Source organism: Macrosteles quadrilineatus, unplaced genomic scaffold (assembly GCF_028750875.1).
Source record: "Macrosteles quadrilineatus isolate MER2022 unplaced genomic scaffold, UCM_ALF_1.0 Scaffold_14__1_contigs__length_3811126, whole genome shotgun sequence".
Lineage (NCBI taxonomy): Eukaryota > Metazoa > Arthropoda > Insecta > Hemiptera > Cicadellidae > Macrosteles > Macrosteles quadrilineatus.
The window spans coordinates 2,769,344-2,789,528 of record NW_026542607.1 but is presented as its reverse complement, the minus strand read 5'-3'; the positions used below and the strand labels follow the sequence as shown (position 1 = coordinate 2,789,528).

Sequence of the window (20,185 nt, the reverse complement as noted above, 5' to 3'; positions counted from 1 at the left end):
GTATTTTAAAATGTGCCGAATCTAAAATCTGAATTTATATTATCTTATGTTGTAACATGTGTATCTGTTCTCAAAACTTACAATAATGATTTTTTACATGTTTTGTCGAACATGGCTCTTTTTTAGCTTAAAATTCAGTTTTATGATTCAATTATCTGCATAAAATTATTAAAGCTTTATATTTAAGTAGTTAATTATCAGCTACAGAACTTATGTACTAACGAGTTTTCAGTCGAATTTTGCATAAAAGTAGTTTTTACCTTACTGTCTTTAGATGCAACAATAATAAACAACATTTAACTTTAAAATTACACAATTTTGATCAAGTTTCCAAATATTGTTAAAAGTTTGTTTACATTAACGTGTTTCCCACCCTACTACTGATACACCTTTGTTATACTAAAATACTAGTTTGTATTTTGTTAAGGTCTTTTATTGCTTTCTAGTAATTTTTTATATATAAATATACTAGAAACTTAATTACGCTCATGACTTAGCTCATCCCAGTCATATTTAGAAACGCTTTAACCCCTACTTTGTGTTCGTTAAAAGGAGACTTTATATATCTCTACAACCATATAAAACAGAGGTGAACAAGCACAACCAAAACCTCTTTCGTGTAGTTTCTAAAGAAAACTCATTAATCTTTAATGAAATGAGAACGAAAGTTGTTCACCTTGGCAAAGTTTGCTTTTTGGCGAAAAATGGGAAAACTTTTATTTTAATAACCTCTCAAACGTTCCACGAATATCGGTATTCATGAACAGTTTATCAAAGGACCGATATTAATTTGTAATTAAAATTTACTATTCCTAAAACATCGTAGAGAACTCTTTCAAAGATATCATAATAATTGAATGCTAAGCTACTAGAAAAATTACGTTCCATTTTCCCAATAGACAATAAATTAATTGATAGTAAAATGGCTTAGTACTTAGGGTAGTTTATATCATTAGTCATTGCAATGGGGAACTCTACTTGTAGTATAGTGTGAGATGTTCTGTGTAGCTTTTTAACTGATTAAAATCAGCTGTTTCATTAGTCAAGACCATTTATTTAAGGCCCAAGGATCAGGATACAATGTATATTTTTCATCATACTGTTCGAAAAACAGCGCAGTTTTTCGCTCTCTAAATCGTCCGCAAAATCGTAGTTTTCGGGTGACTTCTAATAGGGAACATAACAAACATATTACTATATACTATAAACATATTATTACATTTTTTGGTTCGCTAAAATCGTTTATATGTAGCATGTTATAAATGTTGTTTACTATTTGAAACACACATGATGAAAACGCTGCCAATCACAAGAAATTTCTGTTGTTTCTAAACATAAGAAATGTAAACATTGATGGACTCTTTGTATAAACCTCAAATTATGTGGTCTAATTTTGTATACATTATGAGGTTATTTCAACAATATGGTGAAAATAGTGGTTCATCACACGGAGCGAACGTGTTTTTGCTACTTAATCGTATGTATAGATTGCGTACAAAAAAGACACTTCCTAGGGGTGAAATATAATATTGTAATACGAGCAAAATATCATCAGTACGACAATATAATATGACTGAAATTTTAATTAGTGAATTACTTGTTTGAAATCTATGACAATTAAAACCATTCAACTAGTTTTTATTTCTGAACCCATTACCTAACAACAATATCAATTCGTAGCATTGTTAGCCTTTTCATTTTTCTGTACGTTAATATGTTTTTTTATTAGTCTATATGAGTACCCAATATAATTTACAGTTTTAACTAATAGAAACACGTATAGAATATTTGGATTTTATGATCACATATTTTGTAATGCCAGTTACTATTCGAAATGAGTTTTGGCATTGAAATGTTAATAGTAGTAAAAAGTAATCTTGAAGATGTAGCCTAGGTTTTAATGAATGCAGGACAGTTTTTGGACAACGGTGATTTAGCTAAATTTAGTATCACACTGAGGTCACATAATTTTGAGTTCCTAAATTTTTTTGTATTTTTTCTAAAAGATAATTTTACATTTATAAAACAAAACCTTAAATACGTTTATACTACTTTATACGAAACCTTGTTTTATCAACAATTAAATCACAGTTTCTTATAACTACTTCAAACTTATGGACCAGTTTTGATGATTTCCACCTAAAGTTACATACATCTAGTTTCCTCTCTAGTGGTAACTAATTCAAAGTCATTTAAGACTCGTATTAAATAGTTAGGTTTGCACTCAACGAAGTAGGGGGTAGGGTCAACGATCTCCCAGCTATGGATGAAATTGATGGTGGTAACGAATTACCATACATAATTTGCGACTAATAAAATAAAAAATATAAAAAATATTTTGTAAACTATAAATTGTGGTAGTTTTGTCGGATGTGAAGTATATAATTTTCCGCTAAATGATTGTTTCAATCCTTGAGTAGTATAAAAATGAAGTGCAAATATAACATGTTTACTTTATGACTTCATAGCTGAGCGAAGTGCTGAAAGTGGATTTGATGGCTAAATATTGACTCAGTCACCTTTTGGCTATTTCCAAACGAACAGATTAAATAGATACTAAATTTGAAAAGATAATTTTGCATACGAAATGTGCAAAAAAGAACACACTATATTAAATCTACTTGAAGGCTTGCACTGCACTTTATTTAATTTTTTAACAAAACGAAGGCTTCTTTGTTCGAAAACATTTAAATTTTTTCGTGAATGTTTGGTTTAAATCCAAATTACTAATCGAAGAAAGGTTAAAGTGTTATACGACGATAGTATAGTTTTATAAACTAAAAGAAATATTTCAACTGGTCAAATCAGTTTTATAATATTACCAGTGGAGAAACATAATGATTAACGTAGTTTGTTTTGAAAAGCCCCTTTCGTAGACAGAATAAAAGTTATTGTAATAACACCATTTACATTGCCTGCACAATAAGAAACCTTAAATAATGTCGTACATTGCTCTTCAAGATGATAAATATATACAAAGGTACGTTTAAGACAAGGGTTTCATTAAATTAATTTAAAATCTATTGTTTTGAAATTCGAAACTCAACAGTTGAAATAAATCACCATCAATGGTCTCATCTTTACATCTTATGAGCTATATAATCGTATGACTCAGTAATCAAATACTTTCCCTTAATACAGTGGTATTATGCACAGCAATTAAATCCACGGATAAAATATCCTAAAACACTAGGTATAACGTTTTGAACTGCACTAGATTTGACCTAAATTTGAACAACAACGTTAACGTAAACGTTGAAACAAAAAGGCAACGTTTTGATTGCGTTCTCATAGGCTGGCTAACAAAGCCTTTGAGCGTCAAAGCAAAGGCCGCATGCAACCTATTACTTGATGGTGCGCATTAAAATTTACCTTACACTTCGAATCTTAGACCCACTAAAAAGTACATTTATATGTGCCTCGTTAAAGAAAGCTATTAAAAATAGATTCAATATTATTTATTTGTTATAATTATGATGCTTTATTAATCGGATCCTAAATTATTATCATTAGTTCGTGGATTAAATCAGTTACAAACCAATTCAAATGCAACTAATTTTGTATTGATCTTGGCAACATACTCTCTTGTATACTTTTCGTCAAACTGCATCAAAAACAGTAGTTATGTGTTGAGGGTCTAAAGTAGCATTTTTACTCTCTAGAGGAAGTAAAAAAAAGCATTTTTCGTCCCTAGGGAGTAAAGTCAACTGTTGTTAACGGTTGTAAATTTCGGTTGTAAGCATTCGGGGGTTCAAGTTTATTTATCGATTGATTTATCAGGTAAGGTTTTTGCTTATTGCATTATTATTGTCAACAGTTCGAATTATCGATCGAATAACGTACAGTAGCAAAATTGTAACGGATGGAAATGATTGATTCACCTACTATACAGCTGGTTTTTTACAGTGGCATAAATTCAAAACAAGCTGGAAATAGTTTTGAGAGGTTATTTTTTTGTAAAAAGGTTTTTGGTTTTCTAGCTTAGTTGGTTAATAAAGATAGAATATGACGAAAAATATAGCCTATCACAATTTTGAAAAGTGCATTTTCAACCCTTACTCATTTAGTGAAACTTGGGCTTGGGTCGAAAAGAGTCACTTTACGCCCAGTGATGAAATATACCATATCATTCTTATAGACTAGTGAAAATAAATCAAAGGGACTATATTCATGTTCAAAAACACTTTGAGTAGATTTTTCTGAATTAATTGTTGGTAACTTTAAAATAAATTCACACCGAATATAAACTGCAAATTTTTTCCAAACAAAAGTGCAAAATTATAGAACAACATAGTACTCTAATATAATGCGAATTCTACTTCCAGTACTTACAGGTGCCTTATGCCTTATCAACTAATAATTATTGAGTTATCTAATATGTTATTTCTATAATATAAATCGTGTGATCATAAAATATTTTATTTTTTACCTTAATTTCATTGCTTACGTAAATCAAAGAATGAATAAACTGATATAGTGAGGCACATTTTACCCTGTCTATAGTTCAATTAAAATATTAGTTCTGAAAGTAATTTATACGGATATTTTAAACGAAGTTGATTTACACAGAAAGATTTCATGGTTTGGATAAGACTGATGAAATTGAGCCAAAGTTTGCTTTACTGATTGGCGAGTTCTTGTTAGTGAGGGATAACAGAGAGAGAGAGATATTGGAGTTTTAGATTTATAATTATTAAATTTAAAGGTTATAAATGTAGTAAAAGCTAAGATAGGTAATGTTAAGCTATTTTGCTCTAAATAAGATGCATGCAATAAGAAAGATGGATCATTAAATGTTTCGCTTTTTTCTAATAGCTTATTGTTACATGTGATCATTTAACTATTATGGTGCTCCTGTTAGACTTAACTGAGCAGATTTATCTACTTGTGTCTTCTTTTTTACTTGTTGGAATTAATGCATTCTACCCGATGTATTTGTTGTATAACTGGTCGGCGTGTGACTTATTTTGTGTTAAAAATTTATTAGCCTCGACCACTAATTTTTGCCAATATGAAGTATCCACTGTAACTTTTATTAACATGCACTTGATTCTTAAAATATGTAGAACCGGAACTGATACGTAGCCGTAGCTAGCTGACACCATATGCTTCTTTGTCACTCTTTACCTTTTTTACACGACCCCCCTAATATCCCTAATTTCTTGATATGAAACTGTGTTTAGTACGTCAAATGACAATGAAAAAACACAACTTATCTACATTTGGAAATATAAAGAATGGTTTCGATGGGTGACAAATAAATAGGCAACTAACTATAACAATGACTATCACAACTGTTACTTTTGACTACGGTTACCCATAGCAACCGTTACTGGGTAACAGTTACGACTGGCAATTAATTTTTGCTTATTAAGGTGGGTTACATACATCTTGCACGGTGCGACTAGCCCCATTTTTGATGCCAGTCCACTGTGCGAGATGCATGCATGTTGCATGGTGGTGGCACGTGCTAGTAGCAAGATGAGAGAGGTGAGACTTTTTGACGCTCAGTTCATTGGAAAATGTCGACGTCGTCATCGGTTGATGAAATGCTGTAGGGTGAATAAAATATTGGGTACCCTCTTATAGACGCCAAAATGTTGAAAGTAGCCAATACATGACCAGCTCTTGGAACATCCAGAGAAGTTCCAGAAGTTTTACCGCATGCATCTAGACGCATTTATAAAATACGTGACCTTAGAGACCACTGTAAAAAAAAAGAAAAAAAAGTAAATAGCGTGATTCTGTCTGCGTTATGAGTGACTCTATTGTATCACAGTTCACAGTATGTGGTGCTAACGACAACATATTGGTACAGTATTCAACATTACGATACTACTAATCATAACAGTTGCTGTTGAAATTAGTTTTAGTGGGGAAACTTAACTGATTGCCAAAACTTGAGATCTGATTTGTTACTTAGCCTACCAAAGATACGTGAGTGTTGCCCGTGAGATATTAAGATGGACAGAACGGTGCGCAAATTAATTATTTAATTCGTTGATTATTTACCTCTCATTGTAATATGTGTAATTACAACCAGTTCAAAGTTAGTAGTTATATTTGCCTGATTATTCCCTTTTTCTAGTAATTTGGGAATTTATTATTTATTGTTTAAAATAATAGTTTAAAAGAATCGTATTACCTTGGACACCGGAACATTAATCCAACATACACAACGCTGGGCAATCCATCGTCTGCAAAAACAGGCGTTGGCAACACAATTTGTCTTGGTTCGCTTAAAACCCATATAAGATCATTTATCATGGCGTAACGTTGTCCGGCGAAACAAAAGTAATCGATATGAGAATCGGGTATTTTCGAGAGTCGAGATTATAGATGGTCGATGTTGAAAACTCGATATTTGAATTCGTATGAGTATTATTGGTATGGCTGAAATAGGTAAAACATAAACGTGGGATGATACGAAACAAAAAGGGATTATAACTTGAATCTGCAATTACAAAATTACGGCTATACTCAGAAAGCTTAAAATACTATGTTTACTATTTAAACTGACTCATGGTAACTTGCATGCAAACTTTGTTGAAAAGCTGTTTTAAAGAAGTTATCCCCAAGAAATTAATTAAGTTTGAAACTAGTTTGCCAAAGTATATCCATAAAAGATTGTAGATAATATGACCTACATAAGGATAGTTTGCAAAATTGAAAATAAATGTTAATGGTTGTTCCATATAATACCAAACTCTCTAACTATCTTTTTGTTAGTTTTATCCTATTTTTGGGTTTTAGTTATTAATTTGTATACATTAGATTGATAATAATAAATTTGATATGAAACTATTAACCGATAACACTAAGTACATTAAGTCAGGATTTTAGTCATCACACGTTACATAATTGTTTTTAATGTAACTTCTAGTTTGCGTGTTCCAGATGAAGCATAAAAACTTGCCTATAACTAAATTGCTTAAACAAACTACCAACTATTCACAAGCCAGTTCCAATTAATGACGCAGCATACAGTTAATTATAGCATCAAAAAAGTTACAATAGAAGAGAATTTAAAAAAAATTAAAAATTTTAATATAAGTATTTAGCTTTAAAGGACAAACTGTTTAGAGAATCTTCACTCCACTTTACATTGCGGGGGAAAATTGGAAAACTTTCTTAGAAATATACATGCCGCAGCAAGGCTCGTTTTATTTGACCTCTTAAATTCCATTTGAATTGTGTTTGGACTTGTCAGGCATGATTCTCTTACTCTACTCTGAAAGTGTTAGGTCATTATGACTTTGTAAACAGAAAAGCAATTTGCTTGACTGTAAACTAGAGTTAAATAAGTAATTTATTGTTTGTATTAATGTCCATAATACTAGTGTAATCCGTAATATACATTTCTTTGTCAGTAATTTAAAAAAAGATAAATATGTACAATTTTACTTGTCAACTTAAGTACGAAAAGTGTTGGATATTCATCATCTCAGTGCAACTAATATAGTTTCTTTACGTAAGGTAACGTCTGCTAATATCAACAATTCATTACCTATGGTACGACTACTAATATTATTGGAAATTTTTGTCATCCCAGTTACCGATCGTCGGTTGTTACATGTCAGTGGTTAATCATGATATCACTTGAAAACTCAGCACATTTACTTATAACAACTGTGATATGCTAAACACTTCCGAGGGCTGTTAACTAATATGATACTGTAGGTGTTCGTTCATATTGGAAATCTTGACTAACTGTGAATCATCTTTGGTTTTTTATAATGGAATAGACATCTCACATATTATCTATGTCCTAGCTATGTCAATTGACGTCGATTTTCCAATATGAAATTAACATAGTTAAGTACAACATAAGAAGTACAAGTAAGTTACAACATGAGTCTCTTAAAGAATGCGTTTTCTAAATTTCTATTTTCTCCCAAAGTTGTTGGTAATACAGTGGACTTACTCATCCGGATATAATTTTACCGGACTACACTCTACAGGAGTGACATATCAGCAACGACTTTTCTCGTGAGAAAGATCTGAGACCAGTGATCACGTGTCTATAGTAATACCAGAAACAAAAGAACCCTCGGCCGTTTCGAGCCGCGCAGGTTTCAATGGTACGGCCCACTACCTGCGCGAACCACGTGATCTTTTCGTTTCTGCGCAGGTTGTTTTGTTCGTGGTATATCTATACACACAATGCTCTCCCAAATTCAAGTAGAATATTTGGGTTAGTTTTCGAGTGATTCTCGTGGCGATTGAATTTAACGAGTTAAGGGGACGTCGGTTCAACCAGAACTGATACCCGGACTGGCCTCGGTCCCGAGGAGAGAGTATATAGTGGGTGTGACATAAACGATGACATGGCTTACAATAAGCTGTCCTGTATTTGGATAAAATAGTTGTATTATTCAACTGAAGTCAGTGATGTGTCAGTACATTCAGTGGCTCTATTCTACCGTAATCATTCTTTTCTTAACTGGCTACATCTTCATTATAGGAATGGTATGTTTTATCCATAGTAGAAGGTCTCTCAGTTTGTCTAAGCATTTGAAGTTTCTCAAGATCCCTATATTTAATTTTACGATGATTTGCAGGCTGCGAAGTTTTGTGAGGACGTTTGTGTGTGCCTGTGTGGCTGATGTGTCTGATGTTGTTTCAGATGTCCTGACAGTGGAGGTCGCGGGAGGATGACGGGGGCGGACGACGACTACGTGCGGAGGGAGAGGTTGCTACTACTCCACCACGGCGGCGACCGCTACCTGGTCCCTCCTGCCCCAGGGGAACGTTACCTCCCTCCACCCGACCGCTACCTGCCGCCTCCCGCCCCCGCGCCATCGGACCACTGGGCACCTCCATCACCCCCGGCGCCCGCACCCAACGAGCGCTATGTCCCTCCCCTCTCACCCAGCGGCTACGACCGGTACGACCGCTACGACCGCTACCGAGACAGATACTACGACTACATCTCGCCACAATCCCCCAACTACCATGAGCGCTACCTCTGCGGGACGTTGGACAGGTACGACCGCTTCCAGAACAACGTGGTCAGCACCACCCCCGGGGGACCTGGAGACCCTTACATGCGGAGGGACCTCGGCTACCACCATCACTACAGGCTACCACCTCCACCGGGGTTCTACCATCCTGTGTACCAACGTACGCCCAACCATTCCCACCACAACGCCGGGTACGCTACCATGAGGCATCATCGTCACACGCGCTGCTGTCCGGGGATGTACCCCCAGGGGAACACGCGCGAAGGGAACTCCGGAGGAGGGAGTGCTAGGGATTACGTGACGTCCCCAGTGCTCCCGCGGGGACGGACTTGTAGAAGTGGGAGCAGTGGGAGTGGAAGCACCCCAGTGGAGTACGTGGGCTCCTCCGGAGGAAGGTACGTGTCGACGACTCCCCCGTTACCGAGGTGTGCGAGCGTGAGTGATGTGAAGGACCAGTGCGGAGGGTCCAGACGAGGGTGTGAGATGGCGTTGTGTTGTAATGCGAGAAGACCTACTCCTCCTCAGACCACGCAGCTACTCACGCCGCATCACAACTCTGTCTGGTGAGTAGTAGTCTGCATAGATATAGTTAATGCTTAATAACCTATGTTCACATAAAAACCCTCAACTAGCATATATAGCTCTACCCCGTACTGATGACTTAGTCTAATCACCGTAGCCCAAAAATCTTCAGATATGCTGAAACAATCAGTACTCCACAGCACCGATAAAAAGATCAGGCGTGACTAAAGCTATGAAAAATCTCTAGGGCTCAAAGGGTTAGGATATCCAAAAAAGTTAAGATGTTCTAACCCAACATTTCTTGGCTTACATAACCTGGACCATTTTTATTGTGATCTTTCCAAACCAATTGAGACGCCAAAACCTAGTTTTTTTTAACTCAGCTGAACTTGACCAATATTTCCCTGATACAACCAAACGAACATAAGTTATGCTATCCTAGCAAAACTTTTCACATATTTTACTTAACCTTTTTCGACAGTAGCTTGAAGGAAATAGTAGACTAGACGGATGGATTAATATTTTCTCTAAAGTCTGGCCCACCTTTAATACAATAAAGAATTTCTAATTCAACCTTACCTAGTTTGACCTTAACTTAAGTCATTGCCCTCTCCATCTGTTATCCATTTTGGCATGTAACTGAGTAGCTAAATGGTTATATTGTTCGCCTAGTAAAAAGGAAAGTCGCTGGTTCGAGTAAAGTCAGACGTTTTTCATTATTATTAACTAGACCAAAAAGGCTGAAGAACCAGATGATCCAAAGCTATCATATAATTTGTATAGCACGCATTATTTACCTATCTTCACCTATTTTTGTTTTACTTGTACATCCTAGGTTCTATCCCAGGGTTGTGGCGTTATCACTAAGATAAAATCCATTTCGGAACCGCGCTCTACCACTAGGGCACAAGGCCGTCTTGCTTCCTGACAATCTTCACCAAACCTCTTGGTGTCGTATTAAGGGAAATTGATAGTATCTAAAAAATTGAAGATTTGACTGAGGAATAATTCAAAGATGAGAACTTTTATAAAAAGTGTGTCCCTGTACAATTTTGAATGAATTATTTCTATTGAGATCTAATTTATTTTACTTAATGAGTTACTTAACATGTGGATAGTTCTTTTCATGTAATTTATAAGTGATCAGTTTAAAAATAGTAAGCCTAAACTAATCAGTTTTTAGCGAATTTCCCTATAGGGAAGTAGCTATTACCGTAGGTCTCATGGTAAGACCTAAGCCCGGGACCGATTTACTTTTTCATTTTGATGTCCCCAGAGGCCAAAAACACCATTCGTTAAAATTTTATATATCTATATATAGATATATATATATATATATGTGTCCATCCGCACGATAACTTGAGTAATTTTTGTCCGATTTTGATAAAATTTGGTTTGAAGGTGTAAGGCGGGATAAACTTGAATGAGTTCGCGAACCAGCATGATCGGACTATGGGGACGGGGGTTTATGGGGGGTTTTATGGGGTAAAAATAGGTTTTTCCCATTTTTGACCCTAAAAACACAACATTTCACAATTTCTTTTTAAATCATTTTGTAGAGCTTAAAAAAACAAATAATTTAGTATATTGAAGCATTATTATGCGCCTAATTGTTACGGAGAAAATTCAAAAAAATTGTAATTTTAAAATTCCCATGTTATTCTTATGGAGAATAAGTCAACTGTTGTAGTTTGCTTGTTTATGAACATATTTTGATAAAAGTTGGAAAATACATTAACTTCTTACTAAACCACAGTACCTTTATAAATATTCTACATAAAAAAAACTTTTTACCCTCCCTGTTGCAGCAAACCTAAGTACTCATTAAACTAATTCTGTTTAAATAGGGAATAAATGTGATATTTTTAAGGAGACATTTTAGTTTAAATCCAATCAGGCAAATGGAAATTCGCTAAGTCTGCAGGTTTGCTGCGGCTGTGTGACTTATATTTTACACTACAAATTCAATAGTGTTCTTTAATTTTTTGCATACTGTATTTTATAATACTTGATGATAGTTAATCAATGTGGTGCATTTTAAAGAAGTATATTTTAAAAGATTGTATCAATATTTAAGTTAATTAAATATAAATAGTCTCTTCAATCAGGAACCCTAAAGTTTTTTTTTTTTTTTAAATAAATCCCATTCTCAATTGTCTTGAGAGACTCGATCTTTTTAAATACTCGAGTCCAAGACAAAATAATAGGCCAGCAACTCTTTCCGAGCCCAAACACATTTCAAATGAAACTTTAAGTTCGAATGAAACGAGTCTTTCTGCGGCATGTTTATTTCTAGGAAAGTTTTCCAATTTTCTCCCGCATAGCAAAAGAGGACTTCTTTTGCACTTTGCTTGGTTTGAAATTGTTTCATTGAAATAAATTACAAACGATAGCTTAAATCTTGGAAAAACAAAGTTAATGTATAAGTTAACTAAAAAAAGTCTTATTCTTTATTGCATTTTTTGGGAGATTTTTAAAGCTTAAGGATTCTTGTCGTGTATTGCATCATAAGTATGTTTTGTTGTTTTTTTTATCCAGTATTTACCTGAAAGTACAAAACACCCATCAAATTACACACTTGCAATAATACATTTACACTTATACTGTTGACTACGGTAAATACAAATACAAGATGGTAAGAGGTAGAGGTATGTTTTGTACATTCGGATAAATGAATAATGCGTACGATGCTGATCAAGATGTTATTTACAACAGTATTTCCTGAACAAATTTGTCTAACACATTTGTTGTAAATACTAATTTTTTAAATAATGATTCCTAGATTATACTACTTTTTGCCGGTTTTACACATACGGTATTGAAATTAGTTTAAAAAATATTCAGGATTTGAGAAACGATAGAAAGTAATAATGGATAACAATATAACCATTTAAAAATTGTTTTACTGTAAATTGTTCAATTAATTGTTTAAATGAACTAATTAAGTACAGGGGTTTTATCGCACTAACCACAAACATAGGTACTTTACAGTAGAACTCCAATTATCCGAACTCCAATTAACCGAATCTCCAATTATCCGAATCGCTTATTTCAACAATTTTAAAAACGTAAAGCTACAGTAATAAGTTTTGCAAAATATCAAAGAATTGTTATTAAACACATTTAGCCGATTTTGGACTTTGATGGAACACTATTGACTTAATAACATGTATAGAACACTTGTACTATGAGCATTGTAAACTGTAAAAATGTTCTGATTTAAATTATTATTAATTAAAAGTTCACTTAGTACTGAAAATGAGGATTTTTCTAAAAAATTCCCGGAATTCCGGTAAAACTCCGATTATCCGAATTTTTGATTATCCGAATGGGGTCTGGTCCCTATTGATTCGGATAATCGGAGTTCTACTTTACTTTACAGCAAAGTTTACTGATTTTAAATGTTATAAAAACGATATACATTAGTCTAACTATATATTCAGTTAGACAGTTAGACTACATACATCGATGGCACAGGTCTATGGGATACTCGTGCTATTGTCAATATTCTACCAGAACAATATTTTTATTTTGTGACATTTGTCCTTTACAACACTTGGAAGGTGCTTAAGTCTAATTATTTCCGTAAATTTATGCTTTTAATCGATATGCATTTTGACACAACATTTTGGTTTTATTACTTGTTATAGCCAAAGTTAGTAGTAAAAGGCGTTCCAAAAAATTAAAAATTAAAAACCCTGTTGCGTGTTTTTGATGTTTTAACACAGTAAATTACAACTAAAACTCCCATTTCAGATACACAACTTAAATCTCACGGTACCAGTGAACGTGGAATGTAGTATAGTTGTACTGTATTTAACAGTCATAGCTATAAAGGGGTAGGGGGAGTCGGGTCGGTACCAGGCCATGACATGGTTATTCCATTGTGTTATTACAACGTCCTTGTAATCCTTACAGGACATCTTGTCTCCGACATGATAATAGATGGCCCAATGTATTCCATCCCTCCTGAGATATAGGTTATCGTACTTAATAATTATACACATTGTGGGTGTGGTTCCTATTTAGTTAGAGTTAATGTTTGTGTAATTTTGTTCGAGTAGTACATTGATTAGTATACGGGGTTCTTTAAATTTATGAATAAGCCCCGGTTGAATTAGTCCCAATTCTACGTACAAATCTGATGTCAGAGCATTGAAAACCAAGAACTGCCCTTGTTAAAACCACTATATCATGAAATTCCTTGAATCTCGAAGATAGGAATACATTTTTAATTGTTGTCAATCTTCATCATTAAAATATAAAATTACGTTGACTACTTCACTGTTAATATCTTTTATGTGATTTTAATAACAAATATCTCGAATATGCTTTATTTTAGCATTTATATTTTGCAAACCAATATTATTGTTATATTAAGATTTAACAACTGAGTTTTTATATCCATAGAACATCTTATGGTTATTAATTCTTTAAACTATTTTGTAATCAAAACATTACGCCAGACCATGAAAAAAGTAATTTTTGCCTTCATGCACTTTCAGTCACTAATTTAAACCATTGTATGTATGAGCTTACTCTCATATTTTTTATTTATTTAAACAACATTTAGAATAAGAAACATTTAGGATTGTTTAACAAAATACTAGAGCATGGGATATGACATGCAAACCTCATTGGTTGTAGTCAGTTGATTTGTTTTAATATTTACAAACTTCCTTTGTAAACATTTGAACAAAGCTTTTGTTACAGGAAATTCTAAAAAAAACAACCTATTATTAATCAAACGAAAAACACTAATATTTTGTGTTCTCTACCTAAATATTTGTAGTCTTAAAAAATGTCCAACCGATCTCCATAAAACTTGGTATGTATATTACACTTATTAAAATCTATGTTAGAAAAATCCTTAAACGGTTTTTAGGAAATCCTCTATAGATTCAACCTTACACCTTTTACGAGACCGAAGTCATTCTGACTACGTTAGCTTTCAGTCGACAAAGCTTACAGTAAAATGTTTAAAACATGCATTCCAAAAAAAATATTAAATTATCTACTATCAAATACGTCCATATAGTTTAAATCCCCATAGTTAGCTGTCAAAGTTGACTGTACGGGTAAAGGGTTATTTCATAAACTATCTTTATGTGATATATAATAATTAATTATACACTTTCATCCGTATTATATTCCTCCCAATATTCATTTACGAGGTTGGCATTACTGAGGTATAAATCAAACATTTCCGGGTCACTGCTTCCGGTTTATTTTTGATGACTTTAAAATTAGAAGTTGTGACCCTCGTTGCCAATTTTTTAATTGAAGTCTTTTAAAATACAAAATGGAAGTGGTAAATGCTTATCTTATACCTAGCTACATTATTCTCTGTACAGAAATGTTTATATGAAAAGTACAATATTTTTAAAAGCTACAAATTAGTTTCCACAAAAGAGCTAGGTTTTTTTTATCAAATCAAAGATATTTATACAGGGTGAGTTTTAAATGAGTTCCCCCCTCCTTTATCTACATTTCTAAAGGTATCAACTCCCGACCACGTCAGATCATTGTAGAGTAGTAAGTACTTAATTTTGACTGGGTATACATTGTTGGCTGCCAATTTGGATCCGCCATATTGGATATACAATTTTTTTTAGTCACGATAGGGTTGTGACCCATTGTTTCAAGCTAGAATTTTACGCTGAATACGATTCTGCAATCCTTTAAAAAAATGTTGATCCATTCTAAATTTATGAGAACTTTTTATACCTTTATTTTTAGCCCATTTTAACATTGAGCATTTACAAACTAGGACCATAATAGCAAAATAGTGCTAGATAAAGATAAGTACACATCACCATTCATTGTCGAACAATTTTCCCTTGGTTATGACGGATGTATTTTTTCGGCCACCATCTTGGATCCACCATTTTGAAATGTGATAAATTATTTTAAATATGAAGGTTGTGTTGTGACCCATCATGTTGAACTACTTTAGTATGCTGAACCCAATGCTGCAATCCATTTTTCATTTTTATATTTGGTTTTTTGAAATATTGACATTTTCAATAAAATAATTGTAATATTTCGTGAAGAAAGCTTGATAAGCGGCATTGAGTTCAGAATAAAAAAGTCGTTCAAAATGATGGGTCACAACACAACCCCTCCTTCATATTTAAAATAATTTATCACATTTCAAAGTGGCCGAAAAAATACGTCCGTCATAACCAAGTGAAAATAGGTCGACAATGATTAGTGGTGTATACTTATCTTTATCTAGCACTATTTTGAGATTATGGTCTTAGTTTGTGAATTCACAATGTTAAAATGGGCTAAAAATAAAGTTATAAATAGTTCTTATAACTTTAGAATGGATCAAGGTTTTTTTTAAGGGATTGCTGCATCGTATTCAGCGTAAAAATCTAGTTTGGAAAAATGGGTCACAACCCTACATCTACAATTGAAAAAAAAATTGTATCCACTATGGTGGATCCAAGATGGCGGCCAAAAATGTATACCCATTCAAAATGAAGTACTTTCAGTACTCTATAATGGCCAGACGTGGTCCGCAGTTGATATTTTGAGAAATGTAGAAAATATGGGGGGGGGCTCATTTAAAACTCACCTGTATAATTATTACAGTATAATTTTAAATTTCAAAAAATGTAAAATAAAATATTTTAATAGTTTAATCGACTACGTTAAATATAATGTATTTAACCTACGATTTCCTTGATAAGTAGAAGGGCTGAAGTATTTCTTGTCAGAACAGACGTTCAGGAATTCCGAGGATGCCAAGCCTCTTCAGCAAGCCAAACAATTTCATCTAGACGAATTCATCGCTTGCAGCGGATTTTCTTCGTTGCTAATTTTGAATAAGATCTTTATGTTCAGTAAATACGAAGTAAATCATAAAGAAATACATAACCTACAATACTTTCACACGTTGTTGTTTATTAACATTACGCTGTTTTTTTTTTTACAAACATAAATTTTCTTTAAACACATTAACCATCCATTTTCCTACCATCTCAATATTATTTTTCTAACTTATGAGCCGGAAATGATATGTCCTCCGTATACACTTTTACCGGCTTAAAAGAAATAAATAAAAAACATATATTTAGAAATACGCTAACTGTTTGTACATTTATTTAGTATTTGATCTGATTTACAACATACACAAGCATTTGCCAAGTTACCTACAAAATAAGACTTGAACAAACTTGTGGCAACGACTTGTATTATAACTATTGTTTAGTTATACAAAAGTATTGTCGTACACAATTGTTGAGCTACATACTCGCTATGTATTGTACACTCATAATATGTCATTGTTATTGTTACCAAGTAATAACGTCTTGCCATTGTTGTCGAACCTCTTCATTGTTCTGTCAACAATGTCATTGTTCCGAGCTATTGTTCTACATGTAGAACAAATATTTGGACGTGAAATGCATATAATAAAATCATTAATGCAATTATTTTGAATGTAATGTTTTGTTGTCAGCCTTCTACAACACTGTTCAACCTATTACAAATGCATATTCTTAATTATATTCATTGCTTTTATACTCAATGCTTTAAATCAAATTTTAGACAGTTTTTTACAAATACATATAATTTATACATATTTTAAATGTCTTTGTAAATTACTTTCATATCTATAAAATAGGCTACCTTAAATATAATTATAATTTTCAAAAAAGTATTTTTTAAATTATTAATTAAATACTATTTGTACAATGCAGGTATAAATTTCTATATTGTTATCGATAATAATGGTGACCATTTCATGTTCTATGAATGTTGCTTTATTTTTTCCCCATGAGAACATACGGTTTGCATATGCTCAGAACATCTTAGTCTAGTATGTGCATAAAGAATTTCACGTACCTTGGGGAAATCTATGAGAATGTGGGAAATATTCTGCCGTTACTTTGGTATTACAACGTAAGTAAATCTATAAGCTTTTCTACTGTTAGACGTTGATATTAATCATTCAAATAAGACGGAATCATATTTACTATTTAGATGGGAAAATGCAGCGTTATCTTTCTTTTTTCTTAACTAAATTTATATATAATAATAGATTGGCATAACATACAATTAATACAGTTTTTTAAACTTGTTAAGCTGTAGGCCCCTAAGGTTATTATTATTTTACACTTAGGTAAAAGATTATTTAAAGCTTGTAGTACAAAGAAGATTTACGAATAATTTTGAATACCATTAATATTCAATCACAATACTAACTACTTTGTATTCTTGTCAACAAAAAAATACATTTAATCAACATATAGTTTCCACACTTTTTATCATAGTCATGTTGTATTTGTCAATGAAAAATGTAAAAGTATGTTAGTGTATGGTGTTGAGTGAATTTTTTGAGAATCTTTCTTATAATATGCGTATGCATAAACATATTCTCTGCATTTGACTTATACAATAGGCCATGTACATTTATGTTCAGTATTATTCAAAATTTTTCAGCCAACATTATGATTTTTGCAAAGATATTTCAAAACCATAATCATAAAGGTACATTCTGAAAAGTAGTACTTGCAACGAGGAAAACGAAAATGAAAAGACTCAAATCCACTTCTCTTGACGTTGGAGGAAATTCTGCCACAAAGAGTCAAGCCATTTACGTAGTCGTTGCGGCTAATTTGGCTCTCTTTAACCGCAAACCTTAATGTCTAAAGGGATCGTTTTTATTCCTTTCGTCCTGATTGTCATGTCTTGGGACTCGGCGTCTAAATAGCTTAACAAAGAATTTTTATTTAGTTATTGTATGCTACTTTGGTTCGACTGAATAATTATTCTTTGCGGTAAGGTTTTAATTCATAACGACATTCGTAGAATCATCGATGTTTTAAAAACTAATTGTAGTAAACAAAATAGTCATATTATGAGTAAGAAAATCGTGATATACGGAAAATATCAATAATGCAGATCGATGACTATTACAAGCATTGGTGAATGGACGATAATGGATGAATATATTTTTATCGGCCTATAATATTTGAATTCAGATTTAATGTATAAACCCGTAGAGCTATAACTATTATGAAATAAAACACCCCCTACAAACCAAAACAACAGCTGACGTATGATGAAGGCGTAGAAGCACTGTTGTTAAGCATATACGAAATATTATTTCATATACATGTGAGAGTATATTATATTGCACTGGATATTCAGCTGTTGAGGTTGGCACCACTGAGGTATAAATCAGACACTTCCGGTACACTGCTTCCGGTCTATTGTTTATGGTGAGACTGGACCGGATGCGATGACCCGTTTCCGGAAAACTCGAAAACGAGGTTTTGGAATATAATAAATTAACACATTGGGTGCGGCGGTATCCATATGGATACCTGGAGTCCATCACGTAGAGGCGGCGGTATCCATATGGATACTTGGGTCCTCCTGAACTTCAATATTTTCCTGTGGCTCAGCCGTTTGATATTTCGAACTAATACTTTGTAGCCACCTGCGTTGACACAGTTGAATGACCGTGGTGACCTTGGTTTCTATTTTTGTCGCGTTATCAGTAGGGGGGGCGGGATGGGGGTGGGCGAGCGCGCCACGTGCGTTTGTTTACGACCCTTTGCAGAATGTTTCCACGTTAGCGTGTAGTGGGTGACTTGCTTTTTGTTGTGTTGTAGGTTGGTAGTAAAATTTCCCCATAAAATCCCCGTCTGGCAAACTTAAAAATCAACTTTTTGTCCCGTCTTTCTCCCTCCAATTGTTAATACGATGGGACCGGCTACGTTCCAAGCAGTGCTGCTATATGTGAGTGTTTAGCGAACTACGTCGACTTGTTATAAAACAGGACATCACCGCACGTTATTTGCTATTCGTCATACCGAAATATGAGAGCCAATCACCCGGCAATCGGGTTTGTTCGACGCTGCGGGCTGCGCCGCACTGGGGCTACGCCTGCTGTTTGATGGCCCGCAGCGAACGTGTTAAGTACATATGTTATATCAATAGTTTGTTTTTCGTTGCATTGTGTTATATTTAATTTTTATAAAATTATTATTTGTAATATTTAGGCCTAATTGTAAATCGGTGTTGTAACTGTATCGGTATTTTAGGAAAAAGTAATGTAACTATTTACCAATTAAAAAATTAAAGTAAAAAAAATTATTGTAATTTTTGCCTTGACCCATACCGTAGAAAGGCATTTACTACAGTGGTAGGCCATTCTGTGGGCCGCATAGGCCAAATAGGGTATTCAGCATAGAGAAATGTCTAGATTTAAAATATGCAACTAAACACGCTAATTACAGTTAAGGAAGTGGCGAAAACTTCAAAAATTGTAATTGTAAAGGTTACAAAAATACGATTTTGTTTTGACTTTTGTCTCAGTAAATATAATCTCAAATTTGAAATAGGCCTAATACCTCCGTTAAATTTGATTTTCTTAAATACATTAAGTTACACTACAGCAGTAAGAATACATGACATGTCAAGTAGGAACGTTTGTTTAGCTTTATAAATTGAGTGTTTAAGTTGTATGACAAAAAGGAGAATGTTAGCTTTGTGAATAACAGAAAACAAGACGCGGTTTAAAGTATTCATAGGACCAAGGGATGCCGTTGAAAATATGCAACGTTTCTTAGAAAAGGGGGTATGTTTTAGTAACTTAACTGTTATGAAGCTATTTGATGTAAAATGGTTGTGACAAATATCATATTATCTATAATTATCTTAGTTTTTAAACAATTAAAATT

At 33.4% G+C, this 20,185-nt stretch overlaps 1 protein-coding gene across 3 annotated transcripts in view; it reads left to right on the top strand.

Annotated features, from left to right (window-relative positions):
• The window catches only part of LOC129004987 (inactive rhomboid protein 1-like), a 278,942-nt gene that overhangs the window by 86,334 nt on the left and 172,423 nt on the right, over nucleotides 1-20,185 (top strand). For all 3 annotated transcript variants that reach the window (XM_054433719.1, XM_054433718.1, XM_054433717.1), the window contains exon 3: nucleotides 8,627-9,526. In XM_054433719.1, the coding sequence (XP_054289694.1) occupies nucleotides 8,655-9,526 (872 nt within the window). In that variant the 5' untranslated portion in view covers nucleotides 8,627-8,654. The remainder of the gene's footprint in view (nucleotides 1-8,626; nucleotides 9,527-20,185) is intronic.